Genomic DNA, 22,774 nt, shown 5'->3' on the forward strand with positions numbered 1-22,774 from the left:
ATATATGATGGATATGTTTGCAAATGGTTGAATATGTGTAGCCATGGATGGGCACACAGATGGAAGGAAATGGTGAAATGAATGAATGGTGAAAGACTGAATCATGGATGAAAGAATGATTACACCTTGTAGCCCCATTATCTTCAGAACATTGACTTTCACATTTATATGAGTCATTATCTTTATATAATATGTGTGTGATGTAAAGCACTCCAACACCCTGCCGTACATACTTGGGATGAGTAGCACTATAAAGGAAATCAAATACACATGAGGGACGGTCTATGCGAAGATGAGGGGCACCATTGGAGGGTGATAGCAAGGCGGACTGGCCACACCGAGTATCAGGCGTTTCTCTGAGAGGCTGGAAAGGTGGGGGCGGGTTTGTTACTGGGATCTGACACTGCAAAGTTCCTTGTATATCCAGCATTCTTTAGGCAACAATAAAAGCGGCATCACATATTCAGGTGTGGTTCACCAGGGTCTGGTGACTAAAGTACCTGCTGGAGGATTGAGTTTTGAGCTGTGTAATAAGCCTCTGTCATTTAACCACACCCACTCACAAACATTATTTGCCGGATATGGCCCGGGATATGAAGGTGGCAGTCGGTTATGTGGTGTACGAGATTCCAGAAATTTGTGTCAGGTGGCGGGGGGACCCGACATTTTAAAAAAATCAGCTAGGGGGGGGGGGCTCAGCCTACAAAAGTTTGAAGACATCTGCATTAAGGGAACATTACCCCCTCGAAGTATCATGGGGATGAGGTTCTGAAAATTTAGCTCCTTTGATGTACCACAGCATATGTGATTAAGGCTCTTTGACTTCTCCTTTGACTGTTAAAGATTTCATGAAAGGTCTGGAAAATATCTTTGTTCATTAGCAGGCCAGCACTTTACTGAAAAACTATTTATCTAGGGATGCAGATGGGCCTCCTCTCGATTAAAAGCTCTTGAAATTATATAGAGCTTTCAATACTGTGATTAGATTTATAGTCCCACTTACCCACTTATCAGTTTCAAAAACACCAATGTAGTCCTTACGACTGCTCCCTTATTGTTAGGTTTTGACCTTCAGACAAGCTTTAGTTATCTGTTGTCAAATACATATTGTCTACAATACTATATACAAAGAGTAGAACTTACTTAGGTCAGCCCCTTGCTCCTGATTGGATGGCTTTCGTGCCTATCTCAGTTCCCTGGTCCTTATTCAAAGGCTTCACTCCATATTCTTGTGTTTCTCACACCCATTGACTATGGGACTTCATCGCTTTCTGCCCTCGCCATGCCTACTTTAGTAACCTATTTTATTTTTTCATTGGCCTGGCAACTGCAAACTGCTACAGGGCCGCTTGCTTTTGGGCCCTGCTCCCTGTGCTATAATCACCGATGGCCCACTGCCTTTCCACTTTTTAAGTGTTTATGTTAATCATTTTTTGCAAGGCCCCAACTGCTACTCTGCTAACCGACTACTAATAATCGCCTATTGCGCCGCAACACGTACCTACTATTGTGTTTGTTTTTAATTTACTATTCCGAGCAAGATGCCCATTTATCATCTTGGAATGGTAAATTACAAACAAATGAAAGAAAAAAAAATCAAAAGGTTGCTAACATATACGCACGTATGGAAACCACTGTGGAAATATATTTTTTCTGAAAGCATTAAAATCATTCCAAGATGGATGTTCTATGCACAAATATATCGTGGCAATCTTGTGATTTTTTTGGGTTTTGTTTGGATTTCCAATGTATTGTCACTTTATGCTTCCAAGACGGCGGACAGACAGAAGAAACACGTTTTGGCAAAGCCAATAGGTGTTACTGGCGAGACCTAGTGAGTTTCTAAAGCTTGTTGTTTCACAACTGCTCTCTGCCACTGTTCAGCTATAGGCCTCGTGAGCAACACGTGCAAAGAGCACTACACTCCTTTCTTAGACTCTGTCAAGGATGACCACAGGTCATCTATTTGTGACCGTAGTAATTAAAGACGATTAAAGAGTTGTGTACACTATTTTACTGATATGAGGTTTCATTAAACCAACGTCTAGGAGCCATAAGGCCGCAAATGTGATGTAATTGGGTGTTGTTGGAGCAAGCATCAGTTTGCAGTATTTAAACAATGCTGCCTTGGAACTCCATGTTTATCATGAAGCCCTGGGAAAAGGAGCTGCAGTCCCTTTTGTATTCGACTTCATAGCATAATTCTGCATTAGGTTAGGAAAGAAGTCGTGTATCAAATATTTACATTAATTCAATGAGAGAGACTTCAGTTAAGCAGAAAACAATCTACACAAAATAGACTATTGAAAAGATTAGATTTTTTAATTTGTGTTTTGACACATCTCACTTAATGCCTTTTTGTTTAAACCTCCAAGTCGCGTAACTAATGAGAAGTCTCTCTGGTGTTTAATTACTCACTTCCAGTCTGCTTATCAGTGACAGCCGCCACACACACACTACACTGTCCTATCTCGCTGTGGACTTAAGAAGAGGTGGTTGAAACCCCTCCTCATATATAGTTCAAAGATGATTGAAACCACCAGCACTTGCTGTAGTAAGGTTTATGGCCGTGATCAGCTAGGAGCAATGAATGAAGGCTTGGAGGGCATGTCGTGTTTGGTAAAGTTAGGGCGCCTCTGCACTAGGGGGAGATAGTGATACTCCATATCCTCTCGACCACTCTATCATTCTTCCAGACATGCAGAAAAAATCAGTAGGCTTCGCTCATCCTTGCACAGTACAGCTATGTCACAGGTTACTTCAGAGAAGAAGCGAACAAAAAGTTACCGTTCTTTTCTGGCCTTGATTCTCTCTTCTTCATACCTATGGAAAAAATATATTTCTTCATTTATAATTAGGTATTTCATATATATGCATATATTTTTACTTTCTTCAATGCAATCATGCTTGTAACATGATACTGAATTCCCACACCGATCTTTTATTGTTCTTTCCTACTTCAAATTATATTTTTGTGTTCCTTGTCCCATTGAACATTCATGTTACATAGCATTGCTTGTTCAGAACAACCTGCCTCAACTTTGAATGTGCTAAGTTGCAAAATGTCTAGATTCACGACTTAGTAAAACTTTTAAAACATTTTTCAAAATGACACGTTTTTAAGTTTATGTTTAACAATGGGATTTAGTGGTGGACTTGTACTGCAGAGGAAAAACTGGCGCTGGGTAACGGCCATCACCGTCCCATGCTCTGAGAAATGGAAAAGTTTTGATCCTCGGGCCATCCTAACCCTGCCACTCACACTATTCCCTTCCCTTTTGTACCACGCTCTCTCTGTTACAGCTTGGAAAAGGTCCCTTAAATCCACCACGGTGAACACTGTCAGACATCCGGCAGCATCATGCACAAGAGGCATAAATAAAGATATTCTGAAAAATTACATACATCTGTAGAAACATCAAACTATATGGAGAAGTTAGATACGGAGACAAACTACAATTCCCGTGAGGAGTAGTGAGTATGTAGTCCATAGAAAATTACTGTAGTGACGTGAACAGGAAAGACTATAAAAGTCACTTCCTCTTTCATCACATGGCCGATTATTCTTGGAGTATTAAGCGCGTCCCGAGGACTGCTTGAATCAGACAGGGTAGAGTTCATGCCGGTGTGGTAAGGGTCTTCAAACACCAACAACTCCCCGTTAATTGTGCCTGATTTGTTTTTTGGATATTCGAGGCAGTATTCATCTTTCCTCATTTTTGGAATTCCTACATTCATGGACAGATGTACGACCCGTGCATTTTGTGACTCGCAAATTGTGTCGCTTTGTGACTCGCAAAATGCAATGTACAACAGTGTCACTGACACTGTTAGTGATTCCTAATGGGGTCGCAAGTTGCCTGCCTCATTATTATTCATGAGGCAGGTGCTATTTGCGAACCAATTAGGAATGGCTTGCACTCCCAGGGACGATGGCCTGCTGGGGTCAGCAGACCACCATGTCTGTGACAGCTTTTTAAATAACGCAGTTTAAAAAAAAAATGAAAGCACGTTTTCCTTAAAGGAAAACGGGATGCATTTAAAAAGAAAAATGAAACGTTTCTGTTTCTACTCTTAAAAAATATTTTCGCACACACTCACAAAGGGGAAGGGGTCCCATGGGGACCCCTTACTGTTTGCGAGTGGCTTACTACCTACTTGCAGACCAATATTGTGGTCGCAAACGGGCCAAATTCCCATTTGCGACCGCAAAAAACAGTCATACATCTGCCCCTCAGTCTTGTGGGCAAGGAGTCAGTATTAAGGCGGCAGCGTGTTACTTCATTTCATGTGAAGACTCTATCTCTATTATTGGGGATGTTACTGTGCATGATTTAGCGCCTCAGGCAGTAGTATTACTGATTAAAGGTTTTGTCCTCCCAGGAATGCAGCTTCTGGATATCTTTTAAAGAACCATGACTTTATTTGTCATCTCTTTTTATTCAGTGTGCTGTGCTGTAAACAGTGCAGACTGTTTCTGTTATCTCTGAAATTTAACCGGGCCTTCGTAGTGTTCTATGTGTATTACCAGCACGTTGAGTCGATAACAGTGGCTACCTACAACGTGGGATTCATTATTTTTACAAAAAACATTTGCGTGAATCAAAATGCTCTATGCTCGCAACTCTGACACAAAACCTATGCGTGTTATGATGGTAAATACATGCAGCAATTTGGAGTAAGAACTGTTAAGAGGCTAAAGTGCTATGATAAAAATGCACGCTGCGATCCTTTTAGAATATTCATTTGTTTCTCATATTTTTGCCATATAACAGGGGTTTCTGGAGGGTTCATTCCCCACTGTGAAACAAGGTGTTTTCATATGTTGGGAGTGTATTGTATGGCAAAAGGATTTACAGTGCGTAGTAAAATGTGTAATACTTATTAGGTTCCCATTACATAATGTCCTATTCCAGCATGTGCAGCAAAGCATTTTGTGGAGCATGATGGACATAAAAATGGCACATGTGATACTTCACTGATTTAAGCATGATATTTTCAATTACAGGTAAGATAGGCAGGGAATGCTATGTATAGAAATATACGAGAGAATGTGGTACAGAATTCTGATGGTGTTCTTTCCATTATAGGTCTCCTTCCCCGCTGTCCCCTTCCCTCACTTGATCACCCCAAAATTCTGCACTATCATAGTAACAGAATTGGGGCTGTCGAGAGGTGGACCTTATTGAGCAACAAACAGATCCTGAGGAATTAATCTGAGCCAAGGCTGACAATCCCCTTCTTTCACTCCATTGACCTCATGACCTGGGAAACAAAGATTATGGGTGCTACATACAGTACAATTCCAAGCTCTTAGATGTCCTGCCTATTGGCCTCCTGCACCAGGTAATCTTGTAAAATATACAATGCATCTCTCAGTGCTAGTTTGCTACCTGTGCTTTTACAGTCCACTAAGTAGGTTGCTTTTGATCGGTACATGCATGCAAGTTTTGATATGTTATCAACAAGTATATTGCATGTTCCTGTCATTTGTAAACATTATAGAATTTTAGTCATTCTTGGAGTATTTTTCTGAACAGTTCCGTTGTGTCTCATTGTACGCAGTGGTAGTATAAAGGTATCTTCATTGTGTGCAGTGTTTGAGATGATGATCTGTTCAATAATGTGGTTAATGTTGAAACTAACTAGCTTATAGTAATAACTAGTGTTTGTTCTAAGTGGGAGTCTTTGAGATGGATATTTGAGCTGGACAACTCTAACAACAAAAGCACCTAGTCCCTGGTGGATAACCTCGCCACCATTGAACTCAAACAACTGGTCCCCTCCCCAACCTAACCCACAGAGGACACACAATCAACCCCATCTTCTCCACCAGCGACAATGTCACCTTCAGTCACATCACTTAGCTCCTGTCGACCTACCACCGATACGTCCACTTCACCTTCACCAAACCCACCATACACCACCACACCTACCGCTACCCTCGCAGAAGTTGGAACAAGTTCCATCTCTCACTGCACCCTATGCACAAGACTCCACAACTCTGGCATCTGCGATAAAGCCCTGGAATGGATCCGCTCCTTCCTCACCGGCCAAACACGGAGAGTCAGACTACCACTGTTCCACTCTGAACCCACAGAGATCAGCTGCGGAATGCCTCAGGGCTCCTCACTGAGCCCTACTCTCTTTAACATCTACAGGGCCCTGATCGAAGCCAACGTCGGGAAGCACAGACTCAACATCGTCTCCTAAGCCGATGACACACATATAATTCTCTTCCTCACCAATGAACCCACAGTTGCCAAGAACATCTTCCATGACAGGATGAAGGCTGTCACCACCAGGATGAAGAACACCTGCCCCAAGTTCAACTCTGAGAAGCCGATGAACTCCTCACAGGCCCCACCCCATCTGCCTTGAATGACTACAGGTGGCCCACAGCACTTGTAACCTCCCCCCCACACCCACAGACCACACACAAAACCTCTGCATCATCCCAGACTCCTCGAGCACAATGAGTCGCAAGATCAATGCCATCTCATCATCCTGTTTCCACACGCTCCGCCTGCACTGAAAGATCTTCAAGTGGATCCCCACCGAGTCCAGAAAGATGGTCACTCAAGCACTCATCAGTAGCAGAATTGACTGTGGCAACACACTCTATGCCTGCATCACTCAGAAACTCCTCAAAAAACTGCAGAACATTCAGAACGCCTCCTCCAGACGTATCCTTAACATACCCTGCCGCAGCCACATCACTGGTCACCTGAGAGACCTCCACTGGCTCCCAGTCAACAAAAGAATCACCTTCAAGCTCCTCACACATGCCTACAAATCCCTACACGACGCAGGACCTACGTACCTTAAACACCGCCTCGCATTCCACACACCCACCAGAGATCTCCGCTCAGTCCAACTGGCCCTTAATACAGTCCCACGTATTTGCAAGACCACTGTCGGAGGAAGGTCCTTCTCCTACCTCAAAGATCTGGAACACCTTCTCTTTCCACCTCAGGCAATCGCTGCCTCAATTCAAGAAGGACTTCAAGACCTGACTCTTCAAATGAACCACAGCACCTTTGATGGACTAGCCTTCCGCCCCCCAGCACCTTAAGACCTGTACGGGTGAGTAGTTGTGCTTTACAAGCCACCTGATAGATTGATATTCAGGTAGGATTGAGTATGACATAGGACTTTGTCATTGATTTAACAAGGCTGATACATGGCTGTCCATTTTTACATCTGTACCAAGAATGGACAGAGGGTTAAGAGCTTACCAGGTTTGCGCTTCCCATGCGAGTGGACAGCGTACATCTGACACACCGCCTGCACTTGTGTTTCTGTGCTCGTGGTCACATGGAGAGGGTGTGTTCTCTGAGTTGTATGGAACATCAGGCGGCAGGAGGACTGCAAATTACAATGAGGAACAAAGGGTTCTAACCTGGGCTTCTTAGGTAAGCCTAATCAATACTTTTAAGAAGGATGCATGGGCAAGCCTTATAATCATCTGTTTCTAAGATCGTGATGAATCTATGGAAATCTATACCAATGCAAGAAAGTAGAATGGTTTTCTTGCAATGTCAGTATTTTATTTTGTCTACACCATGACTTCATGAACACTGTGCCCTCGCTTTCCCACTGTAGCTCTGTCTGTCGTTCGGCCTATTGGCTTGTTCTGTTGTCACTGTTTTCACACTCCACATCACGCTTTCTTGTTCCCTATCTATCTCTTTAGGCTTTTATCTGACACCATTTTGTCGTTCTTTCTTCATCTATCAAGTAAACAATTAATATAGAAGTAGGCAGAAAGAAGCTGAGCAAGGGAGATGGAGACGTCATGAGAAAGAGAGACAACAGAGAGGATCCGAGAAAGAGAGTGAGAGGCAAGGCAAAGAAAAGTACAGACAATCTTTGTAGTCATATTTGTCTCAATCCCTATGACAGCATGTTACACGGACCCTGTGGTGGCTACAAACCTTGGTGTTTATCCAAATAGCATTGCCATTAAAGGATTTAAACTTCTGCCCGTGTCTGACAGCAATTGAATCTTTCACTGCTTTACCACAAAGAACAGCTAGCTGAATATTACAGCTGATGTGCAGATGGCTGTAATTTGAAATTCTTTCCCCATTTTCGATTCATAACTTGCTATAACATTATCATTCCTTTTATCGCTTCTACCGGTTACTTTGGTTTGACTGCCAGTCTCAGATGATATCTTGTTTGCCAACCATGAGAAACTGGTGTCGTCTTGTTGCAATTACAATTTAAAGACCATGTAGAACCTTTGTTTTTAAAAAGGGCAGTTTTTTGTTTTCTGCGACTACTAGGCAATTTTGGTACAGGTAGAGTTTTGGGAACGGGTCTTTCCTTTCCAAATCGTCATGTTTAGGTATGTTTGAGGGCACACATTGATAATGTCTGTCATTTGTATAAAGCCCGCGGTGCACATCAGACTTTCTAGCAGTGCTGTTGGGACTTGCCAGGTCATGACCCTAAGAGTTGGTGCAGTTACGTTGGTTTTAGACATGGTTTAAAGAAAGGATCCTTCTAATTTGTGTGTGTAACTAGAGGCCGTGCTCTCCATTCCACCTCCCATGAAGTCACTGATATCGAAAAGGGGTAGGAATTAATCAGGGAATGTGGGCCCAGAATGGGTGGAGAAGCAACCATTTCATGGTTGTGTCTTGGTATGTGACTCTTTTTCTTAGAGTCGAGAGTCAAACAGGCAGCACTACCTGGTTATGCCTTCCCAGCCACTGGCTTCTTTTTCGTGGCAGTTTGTATTAATCATGTTTATTTTAGCCTATAAATGAATTGCTCACTCCTGTGTGAAGAAAAAGCTATGGACATGACCCTGCTTCTTTACTTGAACGCTGCTTTTGGTCTTAAAGTGTCAATATGGCCTGCCATCTGATTACAATGCTGAGTATATAATGTAAGTTCCTCAAAACGTAGAAAATTAAGACCTGTTAAGGGTGCACCACAGAGTGATAGAGGGGAGAGAGTACAGCGCTGTTACTTGGCGCTAGGCTCATGTATGGTCTTTAGTCTCGAATTAGGCGTTAGTCCCACTTCATTTAGTGCGAGACCTACAGTTTGCTGCACAGTCTCTTGTGATGGGCGCAAAGCTCACACTTTGACGAACAGTCTCCCTCACAGAGTGTAAATGTAACTTCTTAAAGCACAGTCTCACTCATTGCTTGAAAATGTCCCTTCAATGAGTGCAACCTCTTGATGGTTTCACTTCTGGAGCATACCTCACTCAAATAATGGGAGTCGCACCTTTTGGTGCAGTTGCATTCATTTTTTTGTATCTAACTACTTTGGATGGCAGTCTCCCTAATCGCTCTGAGTCTTACTCATTGTGCCAGTTTCTCCCACTGGGTGCAAGTCTCCTCCACGGTGCACAGTTTCTTCTTCATGGGATGGGTGCTACACACTCTTAAAAAGGCAGGGATAGCATATGACTAGGGGCATGGTAGGAGAGGAATGTGGTTTCTATGTACTGTTATCAACCGGGCTCCATAACATATTCTATTTACAGCACATCATGTTTGAGATCTCCCTACTACAAACATGTTCTCTGTAAAGCTCCCCTCTGTTCATTGAAGCTATTTTCGTGCTACATCAATATTTAAACAAAATTTACAAATGCAATAAGTTTCGCCTTGTCCAACTCTCACGGCAAAAACCAGGCCAATGGGAAAGACCGTTATCTAGCGTTTTGGGAAGGTTAGCCAAGCATGTACACTAACATTGTTGCAAAGTATGTTCACTTGCATTGGTTCTTCTCTTCTGGCCTGCCTGAACTTTATTGTATTAGAAAGTGTTTAATTCTGATAGGGACTTATTCCAGCCTCCACGTGAGTTCCCTGCAGCAAAACCTGGAAAAACAATGATGCTGAAGGACGGACTTCTCTGGGAAGACAAATTCACTCTATCCCAGTCTGCAATTGAGCATATCTCTTGGTAGAGCTAGTCTTGAAATCTGTTGAAGGAGTTGCATTTCATAAGGAGATCCCAAAGCAGAGAACTGTCACAGACACCTCCCTTCTGGGAAGGGGAGCTCACATGTGGCATCTTCAAGCTCAGGAAACATGGTGAGTAAAGGAGGAATCTTACCACATTAACTTACCTGGAATTAAGAGCAGTCCATGTAGCTCTGAAGTGTTTCCCTTCATCATTCGAGATGAAATCCCTACTTGTGTAGACGTACAGTTATACAGCAATGTACTAAGTGGACAAACCAGAAGGGACACATTTTAAACCTCTCTCCCTGTAAGCACAACTTATCTGGAAATGGCTCACTGCGAGACTTGCAGACCACAGCTTTTCATGTTCCAGGTGTTCAAAAGGCAGACTTGCTCAGCAGGAAAATCACAAATGGGTTCTCTACTACAAAGTACTGCAAAGAGTCTTTCGGGTTCAAGACTTTCCACTCTTAGATCTTTTCATAGATGCAGGAAGAAAGAAATGCTCAGACTTCACCTCTAGGTGCTATCAACAAGGGTTGAAAGGGAACACCCTTTTTATAGACTGGTCAAGGATGTTTCTTTATGCATTTTCAGCCAATCCCGTTGATTCCAATAGTGCTAATCAAGCTGTCCCACTTCAAAGTTGGAATGATTCTCATATCTCCGGAGTGGCCTCACCAATAGTGGGTTATAGACCTACCACACTTTACAGTGCGACCACACAGGAGGCTGCCGTGCACACCAGATCACCTTCACAAGTTCAGAGGCTAGATCCTACATCCCAACCTTCTCTTGTTGAAATTAACAACCAGACGCTGAACTCCTGTAGTACGGACCTTTGAATTTGCCACAAGACTATTAAGACATTCTGAAGGAGGCAAATCATCTTTTCACCAGAACATTGTTTGCTTTCAAGTGAAAGAGGGTCTGTTTTTGTATAAATAACAACTATAACCCTTCCAGATGTCAGGAAGAGGGGGTACTCCCATATCTAGTGAGAACTAAACTCATGGGTTCAACTTTGAGCCTATTCATATGGTATCTTTACAACAACATGGGTTCAACTTTTGAGTCTATAGATGAGGTATCTTTACAACATCTGACTTGGAAGGCTGTGTTTCTGCTAGCAACAACTTCAGCTTGTAGGCTCAGCGAGATTTAGGCATTGTGCAGTCATGAACTGTATTCTAGAAGAAGCGAGTGGTAATGAGCGCTAATCTGAGTTTCCTCCCTAATGTGGGTTTAGCCTTTCACATCAATCAGACCATCTGTTTGTCAACGTTCTTTCTAAAACCACCATCACCAGTGAAAGCAGCCCTTCACACCTTAGATGTCTGAATATTAATTTTTAAATTAACGGTCCTGTTCGAGTGGTGTTGCCATTACGAAATGATCCCTGTGTAAATGGATAGTTTCTTGTATTTTTCCTTTATTACCAATTGATAAAAAGATACATTCCTAGCTGACCTAAAGCCCACCCTACTGGAGAGAAACCTGCTACAGCAGCTTGTTTGAGAACTGTATCTTTCTCATAAATATGTAAAACCGCCACTTGGAAGTCTGTCCATACATTTACATGATACTGGTGTCTTGATTTGTACTCCAGGAGAGATGCCCTGAGAAATTAGACTTCCTTGAGGAATCTTTTTGAATAATGGGAGTGTAATCTTTTAATTATTTTACTCCACCATCTTGTTAATATGGGATGGGCATGCTGATGACCACTGATGATCCCTAGAGGAAAACAAAACAAGCATTTGCAATGCAATAGGTCGCGCAGTATTTAAGTTTGAGCTTTTGGTATTGCTTTTGATATTGTTTTTCACAATCTATTGTAGTACTTCTAAATAATTTTTCCGTGTAGGCTGTTAGTGATAAGGCTATATAGTATATTTTTTATAGGCAATATGTAGTAGGAATACCTTCAACTGGTTTTGCTAGTTATTAATACAATTTTTATTTACAATACAAAGTACATTTTTCCTGGTAAATATTGATGTAAACGTTTTGATTTGTTTTTTAAACTTTATTTTTGTTTTTGTAAATACCTGAACGGACACCTTTGAATTAAGGTGAAGCGTACACAATTAAACATGAGTAATGTATTCCATTTAATACTGGTATGGATGGGGGCAGGCTTCATGTACAAACAAGGACAACAATTCAAGTGAAAGTTACAATGGAAGGGGAATGCTTAAAAATTAGACAGATAACCAGGAAGACAGCACCAGAAAAAGTATGTTTTTAAAAATATTCTGAACAACTGATCCATGATCAGTGCAGTGTGTTAATTTTGCAAAAATAACAATTTACTAAATGCACACTATCATGGCTCACCTACCAGCAAACAAAGTTCCTTATTCCACCTGGTGGAAACGGAGGCCCAAATGTCTTTGCCTGGCTTGCCCCACGTTAGAGGAAACGTAGCCTGGCATTTCCATAGAATGTTCTGCTGGGAACACTGGTCTCGGAGTAGGGACACTGCATGCAGTTCTGATCCACAAACTAGATACAGACGAACGCCCGGCCACCCCTCCTCACCCTCCGCCAGTTCCAACCAACAGCCGAAAATGAAGCTCTCACACCAGAGAGATCCCCCAATGCCTTAATTCGCTAATCATGCAACTCAGCAGGTGCCTGAACACCTCAGTCAGCAGCAGTGCATCTGACGAAGCTGCTGCTGCACAGAGGCAAATAAAGTGGTAATCATAAAGGCAGGGGAAAAAATGCTATTGGCCCCCTAGAAACACTCAATCTACTGTCTTGCAGTCTGCCATGGTTTGTGTGCGCGCAGAGGCATGCGAAAAGAGGTACGTAACCCTGCAACGGTGCAGGTGGGAAATGTAGTTTACTGGCCACACGAAGGCCAAGTCCTCTGCAGCCTCTGGTGTGAGCAGGCAGGGAGTAGCTTCAAAGTAAGAATTTAGGGTTTAGTCTGCAAATACCCTGTAGATGCAAAATTTGGGGCCATCACCTGTTAGCATCTTTAAAGATACTCTGCAGAGACGGCACTGATCATGCAGGGACTAAACATTTACGAACTTGTTGCGAAGGAGCAAACAAAAAAAACACAAGTTTAATATTATCAGAATAGGGGTGTCAGGGGGTTCCTACCTGCCATGACTCTGCTGCTGATGTTTGTCCCTCTTCGTTTCCGCCTCGGCACACACAGGATGTTCATGCACCTTCCACGGCCGCCTGGGCTTACCCGGGGGCGGGGCCTTCATCGGTGACGTCGTACCCTGATGTCCAATCATCTTCCACGACGGCGCTGATAACGCGAGGTTTCGAAAAAGGAGGGCGCGAACGCCAGAGCAGGACAGGAAGCATCGGACGTCTTCGCCGCTGGACGGAAGGAACCCGGAACCGTATTGCCCGAGGAGACTGCAGCAGGAGACGGGGAGAGACCGACAGCAGGAGAGCCAGGAGGCCAACGGAACCACGCTTCGCCCAGCCACACTTCACCTGGAGAAGTGTGGCACCGCAAGGTACGAGCTCGTATACGGGGACTCTTTCAGTCGGAGGGAGGAAACGGTTAAGGGGCGGGTGAGAGTGACTAAGGGACGGGAGTACATAAGGTGCCGCCTTGGTAGAGAAACACGACAAAAGGTGATGGTCCCTGGTGTCCCCCTCACGCCCCTACCCTACCCTTTTTCACGTATCGGATAAACAACGCAGTCCAGTAATGTGGCGTTTTCTTTCTTTCTTTTCCTTTCCGCGCCACGCCCCCTGGGAGTAAGAAGATCCTCCTACAGATGTACCATCCGGGAACCCTGGCCTGACGGAGGAAACTACTTTATATCCGACCTACAGTTCTCTTGTCGTATGAACTTTAATAAATCCCTCAGTACCACTATACATTCCTCTGTGGTTTTGCCTCATTGCTTGCTAACCCAGCAGTCGCAACCCTTACAAGTGGTGCCGTGACTCGGATTTCCCTTTGAACCGTCCTCTGATACAAGATGGAAGCTTTAATTCAACAAATGAAAGAGGCTCAAACTAAACTTGAGTGGGCAATAGGCCAGACCGCTACCCAGGCTGACACTGACCGCACAACGTTTTCCAACGCCATGCAGGCTCAAGTTGATAATCTGGTGAAGTTGGCTGAGGGACAGAATCAACTTTTAGCTGTGTTGGGACAAGGCAGAACACACGCCCCTGGTCCCGTTGTTCCGCTACAAAAGTTCACTCCGGGTGACGATCCTTTGGCTTTCTTCCTCAACTTTGAAAGAGCTGCCAGAGCCAGTGCTTGGCCGGGGGATAGGTGGCCATTCTACCTTGCACCTTTGCTAACTGGTGAAGCCCAATCCGCTTACCAAACGGTTAACAGAGACGGCACTGCAGTATATGCCGTCGTAAAGAAGTATATTTTGGATCGGCTGGGTGTTGATGAAGAGACTCACAGACTCAAATTCCGACAGGAACGTGGCACCCCCGGAGACCTTCCTAAAACTCTGTTTTACAAACTAAAAGCAGCCGCAGACCTCTGGTTGAAACCGCAGGAAGGTAACATAGACGATGTAATGAATAAAATTTACCTCGAACAATTTTTAGAGGCACTCCCTTATGGCACACAACGCTGGTTGAAACAGCACGCAGGACTAACTCTTGAACATGCCATTGAAATGGCCACCTCTTATGCCCGTGCTCAGGGTCGACCCCCGGTAAAAGAACCGGAAAAGCCTCTGAAACCCGTACCAGTGAGAGTCGAGAAAAAGTACGTAAAACCTCTGTTTGAACCTCAGCGACCACGCTTTCCCAAGCCTGAGGTACAACCTACTCCCGGTCCTCAATGCTACGATTGCGGAGAGTGGGGACATATAGCGAGGTTTTGTAGAAAAAACCCAAAAGAAAGGGAGGAAGAGCCCATGGATGTCAGTTATGCACCGTATTCTCTTCTCTTTGCGGAAGAAACTGGACCGGTGTTTTACGTAAGTGTCACCATACATGGGAAGATAGTAAGGGCCCTACTAGACGCCGGGTGTAAACACTCGTAGTCCGCCAAGAACTAGTACCTCCCTCGTGTTTAATGGCGGGAAAAACTGTACATATACGCTGTGTTCATGGGGACGTTAGGGAATACCCCCTAGCCACTGTTAGTTTGTGTACTGCTGCAGGAACTGTAACGGAGGTAGTGGTGGGAGTAATGCCTTCTCTGCCGGAACCCGTGATCATAGGCACTGACAACCTGGGATTTTCTGCCTTGTTAAAGGATGCCTTGCAAACTGGTCCACAAAATGCGCTGCTTGTTCCCGAGCCCTGGGCTAGAGATACACACTTTCGAACAGCGCAGTTGAATGACGCTACGCTTTCCAATGCTTGGCAAATCGCCCGGTCCAGTCAAGACCCTTCACAGAGAACCTTCCCCACCTTTATTGAGAAAAACGGGATGTTGTATAGGTTAGCCAAACCCGATGACACCCCACAACTCTTAGTTCCTGTCGACTTCAGGGACCAAATACTGTTTTTCGCACATGCACATTTGTTGGCAGGCCACTCAGGGGCAGAAAAGACAGGGCAGGCTATTCTAAAACACTTCTTTTGGCCTGGAGTATATGCACAGATACAACGTTATTGCCAGGAGTGTCAAATTTGCCAGCGAAGAAATCCTTATGTTCCCCCACCGGTTCCATTGAACCCCCTACCCATCATCGGAAAGCCGTTTGATAGGGTAGGAATGGATCTTATTGGGCCCTTACCAAAGTCGACACGGGGACATTTGTATGCCCTAGTCTTAGTCGACTATGCCACTCGGTACCCTGAGGCTTTCCCTCTCAGAGCAGCCACTTCTACAGCCATCGCTCAGAAGTTGGTAGAAGTCTTTTCCCGAATGGGCTTTCCTCGGGAAATCATTACTGACCAGGGAACCCCCTTTGTATCACGACTCATGGCCCAAGTGTGTAAACAACTGGGAGTCAAGCATATCAAAACCTCTGTATACCATCCCCAGACAGATGGCCTAGTCGAGCGATATAATGGTAGTCTAAAACTTACACTAAAGAAACTTCTGTCCGGGGATGGTAAGAATTGGGACCAGTTGTTGCCTTTAGCCCTTTTTGTCCTTCGAAGCCAAAAACAAGCTAGCCTGGGTACATCCCCGTTTGAGTTGCTGTTCGGTCGTGCTCCCAGGACATTACTGGAAATTACGAAAGACAGTTGGGAAAAAGAGGGAGTTCAAGAGGCCGAGGCTCTCTTGGACTATACACGACAACTCCAGTCGAGACTCCACAAACTTAGAACGCTGGCCCATGAACATCTAGCTGTAGCCCAAAAGAAGCAAAAGACCTTTTACGATAGGGGAAAGAAGTGGAGGGAATTAGATGTGGGCGACTGGGCTTTAGTATTGTTGCCATCCTCTACACACAAGCTCAAGAAAGAATGGCAAGGACCTTTTGAGATTCTCAGGAAAATAGGAAAGACCACCTATGTGTTGCGCGTAAAAGGGAATAAGACCCAAATGTACCACATCAACCTCCTAAAAAAATTGTTGGGAAAACCTCCCCAGTCGGTACAAACTGTTGAGACCATTCCTCATACAGTGCACAACACCCCTGTCAACCCTGAAATAACGGAGACTCAAAGAGAAGAGATACTGGCCCTACTTCTCCGTTACAAGGACGTCTTTTCTGACCAGCCCGGGAAAACTAACATAGCGGTTCACACGATTCCCACTCCCCAGGGGACTGTAGTGAAACAAAAACCCTATAGAATCCCGGAGGCCCGAAGACAGGCCTTTCAGGACGAAATCAACCAGATGTTACGTTCTGGAGTTATTGTACCCTCGAAAAGCAACTGGTGTTCTCCGGTTGTTCTTGTTCCCAAACCGGATGGCAGTATCCGTTTTTGTATTGACTTTCGAGCTGTCAATAGGGTCTCAAAACAGGAGGCTTATCCACTACCTCGTGTGGAGGAACTGCTGGAGCGTCTTGGTGAGGCACAATGCATTACAACTATTGATCTCACCAAGGGCTATTGGCAGATTTTCCTACACCCAGCAGATCAGGAGAAAACGGCCTTCTCCACCCCCTCAGGCCATTTTCACTTCACTGTTCTTCCTTTTGGCCTCCATGGAGCTCCGGCCACATTCCAAAGAGCAATGGACACAGTACTATCTTCACACCAGCAGTATTCTTCCGCTTATTTGGACGACATTGTTGTCTTTAGTAAAACGTGGGAAGAGCACAAAGAACATCTTGAGAACATACTCTCTAGTTTACGCACCACGGGGTTTCACATCAATGCCAAGAAAACCCGAGTAGCCTTCAAAAAGGTTAAGTACTTGGGGTACGTGCTCGGCAATGGACTGATTGAACCCCAGACTGAGAAAGTAAAGGCTATCCTGGATCTTTCCTATCCCAAAACCAAGAGGGAGTTGAGGGCTTTCTTGGGTTTAGTGGGCTACTACAGGCGCTTCATTCCACAGTTCGCTGAAGTGGCCGGTCCTCTCACGGACTTGTTGAAGAAGACGCAGTCGTCCCCAAGGCTACCGGCCCCTGGACCTAAGGAGTCGGCCGCCTTTTAGGCCTTACAAACTGTCCTTACGACTTCGCCTGTTCTGGTTTCGCCTAACTATAGGAAGCCTTTCATTCTTCAAACTGATGCCTCTGGGGTGGGTATAGGGGCTGTCCTTTCCCAGGAGGATTCTGATGGACTCGAGAGACCGATTCTTTTCATCAGTCGTAAACTCTTTCCCAGAGAACAGGCTTACTCCACCATTGAAAAAGAATGTTTGGCTGTCCGCTGGAGTGTGGAAAAACTCCGGTACTATCTGGAGGGCCGTCCTTTTGTCCTGTATACGGACCATGCCCCTTTGACTTGGCTGCAACGCAACCGTTGCCACAATGAACGCATCCTTCGGTGGTTTCTTGCTCTCCAGCCCTTTCAGATTGAAGTTCGACACCGCAAGGGTCGTGATCAGGGCAACGCTGACTTCTTGTCCCGGTTTCCTCTTTCCCCCGATCGGGGAAATCCTGGGGGAGGGATGTGTCAGGGGGTTCCTACCTGCCACGACTCTGCTGCTGATGTTTGTCCCTCTTCGTTTCCGCCTCGGCACACACAGGATGTTCATGCACCTTCCACGGCCGCCTGGGCTTACCCGGGGGCGGGGCCTTCATCGGTGACGTCGTACCCTGATGTCCAATCATCTTCCACGACGGCGCTGATAACGCGAGGTTTCGAAAAGGAGGGCGCGAACGCCGGAGCAGGACAGGAAGCATCGGACGTCTTCGCCGCTGGACGGAAGGAACCCGGAACCGTATTGCTCGAGGAGACTGCAGCAGGAGACGGGGAGAGACCGACAGCAGGAGAGCCAGGAGGCCAACGGAACCACGCTTCGCCCAGCCACACTTCACCTGGAGAAGTGTGGCACCGCAAGGTACGAGCTCGTATACGGGGACTCTTTCAGTCGGAGGGAGGAAACGGTTAAGGGGCGGGTGAGAGTGACTAAGGGACGGGAGTACATAAGGTGCCGCCTTGGTAGAGAAACACGACAAAAGGTGATGGTCCCTGGTGTCCCCCTCACGCCCCTACCCTACCCTTTTTCACGTATCGGATAAACAACGCAGTCCAGTAATGTGGCGTTTTCTTTCTTTCTTTTCCTTTCCGCGCCACGCCCCCTGGGAGTAAGAAGATCCTCCTACAGATGTACCATCCGGGAACCCTGGCCTGACGGAGGAAACTACTTTATATCCGACCTACAGTTCTCTTGTCGTATGAACTTTAATAAATCCCTCAGTACCACTATACATTCCTCTGTGGTTTTGCCTCATTGCTTGCTAACCCAGCAGTCGCAACCCTTACAAGTGGTGCCGTGACTCGGATTTCCCTTTGAACCGTCCTCTGATACAAGATGGAAGCTTTAATTCAACAAATGAAAGAGGCTCAAACTAAACTTGAGTGGGCAATAGGCCAGACCGCTACCCAGGCTGACACTGACCGCACAACGTTTTCCAACGCCATGCAGGCTCAAGTTGATAATCTGGTGAAGTTGGCTGAGGGACAGAATCAACTTTTAGCTGTGTTGGGACAAGGCAGAACACACGCCCCTGGTCCCGTTGTTCCGCTACAAAAGTTCACTCCGGGTGACGATCCTTTGGCTTTCTTCCTCAACTTTGAAAGAGCTGCCAGAGCCAGTGCTTGGCCGGGGGATAGGTGGCCATTCTACCTTGCACCTTTGCTAACTGGTGAAGCCCAATCCGCTTACCAAACGGTTAACAGAGACGGCACTGCAGTATATGCCGTCGTAAAGAAGTATATTTTGGATCGGCTGGGTGTTGATGAAGAGACTCACAGACTCAAATTCCGACAGGAACGTGGCACCCCCGGAGACCTTCCTAAAACTCTGTTTTACAAACTAAAAGCAGCCGCAGACCTCTGGTTGAAACCGCAGGAAGGTAACATAGACGATGTAATGAATAAAATTTACCTCGAACAATTTTTAGAGGCACTCCCTTATGGCACACAACGCTGGTTGAAACAGCACGCAGGACTAACTCTTGAACATGCCATTGAAATGGCCACCTCTTATGCCCGTGCTCAGGGTCGACCCCCGGTAAAAGAACCGGAAAAGCCTCTGAAACCCGTACCAGTGAGAGTCGAGAAAAAGTACGTAAAACCTCTGTTTGAACCTCAGCGACCACGCTTTCCCAAGCCTGAGGTACAACCTACTCCCGGTCCTCAATGCTACGATTGCGGAGAGTGGGGACATATAGCGAGGTTTTGTAGAAAAAACCCAAAAGAAAGGGAGGAAGAGCCCATGGATGTCAGTTATGCACCGTATTCTCTTCTCTTTGCGGAAGAAACTGGACCGGTGTTTTACGTAAGTGTCACCATACATGGGAAGATAGTAAGGGCCCTACTAGACGCCGGGTGTAAACACTCGTAGTCCGCCAAGAACTAGTACCTCCCTCGTGTTTAATGGCGGGAAAAACTGTACATATACGCTGTGTTCATGGGGACGTTAGGGAATACCCCCTAGCCACTGTTAGTTTGTGTACTGCTGCAGGAACTGTAACGGAGGTAGTGGTGGGAGTAATGCCTTCTCTGCCGGAACCCGTGATCATAGGCACTGACAACCTGGGATTTTCTGCCTTGTTAAAGGATGCCTTGCAAACTGGTCCACAAAATGCGCTGCTTGTTCCCGAGCCCTGGGCTAGAGATACACACTTTCGAACAGCGCAGTTGAATGACGCTACGCTTTCCAATGCTTGGCAAATCGCCCGGTCCAGTCAAGACCCTTCACAGAGAACCTTCCCCACCTTTATTGAGAAAAACGGGATGTTGTATAGGTTAGCCAAACCCGATGACACCCCACAACTCTTAGTTCCTGTCGACTTCAGGGACCAAATACTGTTTTTCGCACATGCACATTTGTTGGCAGGCCACTCAGGGGCAGAAAAGACAGGGCAGGCTATTCTAAAACACTTCTTTTGGCCTGGAGTATATGCACAGATACAACGTTATTGCCAGGAGTGTCAAATTTGCCAGCGAAGAAATCCTTATGTTCCCCCACCGGTTCCATTGAACCCCCTACCCATCATCGGAAAGCCGTTTGATAGGGTAGGAATGGATCTTATTGGGCCCTTACCAAAGTCGACACGGGGACATTTGTATGCCCTAGTCTTAGTCGACTATGCCACTCGGTACCCTGAGGCTTTCCCTCTCAGAGCAGCCACTTCTACAGCCATCGCTCAGAAGTTGGTAGAAGTCTTTTCCCGAATGGGCTTTCCTCGGGAAATCATTACTGACCAGGGAACCCCCTTTGTATCACGACTCATGGCCCAAGTGTGTAAACAACTGGGAGTCAAGCATATCAAAACCTCTGTATACCATCCCCAGACAGATGGCCTAGTCGAGCGATATAATGGTAGTCTAAAACTTACACTAAAGAAACTTCTGTCCGGGGATGGTAAGAATTGGGACCAGTTGTTGCCTTTAGCCCTTTTTGTCCTTCGAAGCCAAAAACAAGCTAGCCTGGGTACATCCCCGTTTGAGTTGCTGTTCGGTCGTGCTCCCAGGACATTACTGGAAATTACGAAAGACAGTTGGGAAAAAGAGGGAGTTCAAGAGGCCGAGGCTCTCTTGGACTATACACGACAACTCCAGTCGAGACTCCACAAACTTAGAACGCTGGCCCATGAACATCTGGCTGTAGCCCAAAAGAAGCAAAAGACCTTTTACGATAGGGGAAAGAAGTGGAGGGAATTAGATGTGGGCGACTGGGCTTTAGTATTGTTGCCATCCTCTACACACAAGCTCAAGAAAGAATGGCAAGGACCTTTTGAGATTCTCAGGAAAATAGGAAAGACCACCTATGTGTTGCGCGTAAAAGGGAATAAGACCCAAATGTACCACATCAACCTCCTAAAAAAATTGTTGGGAAAACCTCCCCAGTCGGTACAAACTGTTGAGACCATTCCTCATACAGTGCACAACACCCCTGTCAACCCTGAAATAACGGAGACTCAAAGAGAAGAGATACTGGCCCTACTTCTCCGTTACAAGGACGTCTTTTCTGACCAGCCCGGGAAAACTAACATAGCGGTTCACACGATTCCCACTCCCCAGGGGACTGTAGTGAAACAAAAACCCTATAGAATCCCGGAGGCCCGAAGACAGGCCTTTCAGGACGAAATCAACCAGATGTTACGTTCTGGAGTTATTGTACCCTCGAAAAGCAACTGGTGTTCTCCGGTTGTTCTTGTTCCCAAACCGGATGGCAGTATCCGTTTTTGTATTGACTTTCGAGCTGTCAATAGGGTCTCAAAACAGGAGGCTTATCCACTACCTCGTGTGGAGGAACTGCTGGAGCGTCTTGGTGAGGCACAATGCATTACAACTATTGATCTCACCAAGGGCTATTGGCAGATTTTCCTACACCCAGCAGATCAGGAGAAAACGGCCTTCTCCACCCCCTCAGGCCATTTTCACTTCACTGTTCTTCCTTTTGGCCTCCATGGAGCTCCGGCCACATTCCAAAGAGCAATGGACACAGTACTATCTTCACACCAGCAGTATTCTTCCGCTTATTTGGACGACATTGTTGTCTTTAGTAAAACGTGGGAAGAGCACAAAGAACATCTTGAGAACATACTCTCTAGTTTACGCACCACGGGGTTTCACATCAATGCCAAGAAAACCCGAGTAGCCTTCAAAAAGGTTAAGTACTTGGGGTACGTGCTCGGCAATGGACTGATTGAACCCCAGACTGAGAAAGTAAAGGCTATCCTGGATCTTTCCTATCCCAAAACCAAGAGGGAGTTGAGGGCTTTCTTGGGTTTAGTGGGCTACTACAGGCGCTTCATTCCACAGTTCGCTGAAGTGGCCGGTCCTCTCACGGACTTGTTGAAGAAGACGCAGTCGTCCCCAAGGCTACCGGCCCCTGGACCTAAGGAGTCGGCCGCCTTTTAGGCCTTACAAACTGTCCTTACGACTTCGCCTGTTCTGGTTTCGCCTAACTATAGGAAGCCTTTCATTCTTCAAACTGATGCCTCTGGGGTGGGTATAGGGGCTGTCCTTTCCCAGGAGGATTCTGATGGACTCGAGAGACCGATTCTTTTCATCAGTCGTAAACTCTTTCCCAGAGAACAGGCTTACTCCACCATTGAAAAAGAATGTTTGGCTGTCCGCTGGAGTGTGGAAAAACTCCGGTACTATCTGGAGGGCCGTCCTTTTGTCCTGTATACGGACCATGCCCCTTTGACTTGGCTGCAACGCAACCGTTGCCACAATGAACGCATCCTTCGGTGGTTTCTTGCTCTCCAGCCCTTTCAGATTGAAGTTCGACACCGCAAGGGTCGTGATCAGGGCAACGCTGACTTCTTGTCCCGGTTTCCTCT

The 22,774-nt window shown here is 45.8% G+C and overlaps 1 protein-coding gene across 3 annotated transcripts in view; it reads right to left on the bottom strand.

The window, feature by feature from the left end:
• ATCAY (ATCAY kinesin light chain interacting caytaxin) overlaps positions 1–22,774 on the bottom strand; it is a 142,701-nt gene that overhangs the window by 16,790 nt on the left and 103,137 nt on the right. For 2 of the 3 annotated variants that reach the window (XM_086947098.1, XM_086947100.1), the window contains one exon: positions 2,788–2,823. The exons of the other annotated variant lie outside the window; for it this stretch is intronic. In XM_086947098.1, the coding sequence (XP_086803224.1) occupies positions 2,788–2,823 (36 nt within the window). The remainder of the gene's footprint in view (positions 1–2,787; positions 2,824–22,774) is intronic. 3 annotated transcript variants of the gene reach the window in all.

Source organism: Lissotriton vulgaris, chromosome 12 (assembly GCF_964263255.1).
Source record: "Lissotriton vulgaris chromosome 12, aLisVul1.2, whole genome shotgun sequence".
Taxonomy (NCBI): domain Eukaryota; kingdom Metazoa; phylum Chordata; class Amphibia; order Caudata; family Salamandridae; genus Lissotriton; species Lissotriton vulgaris.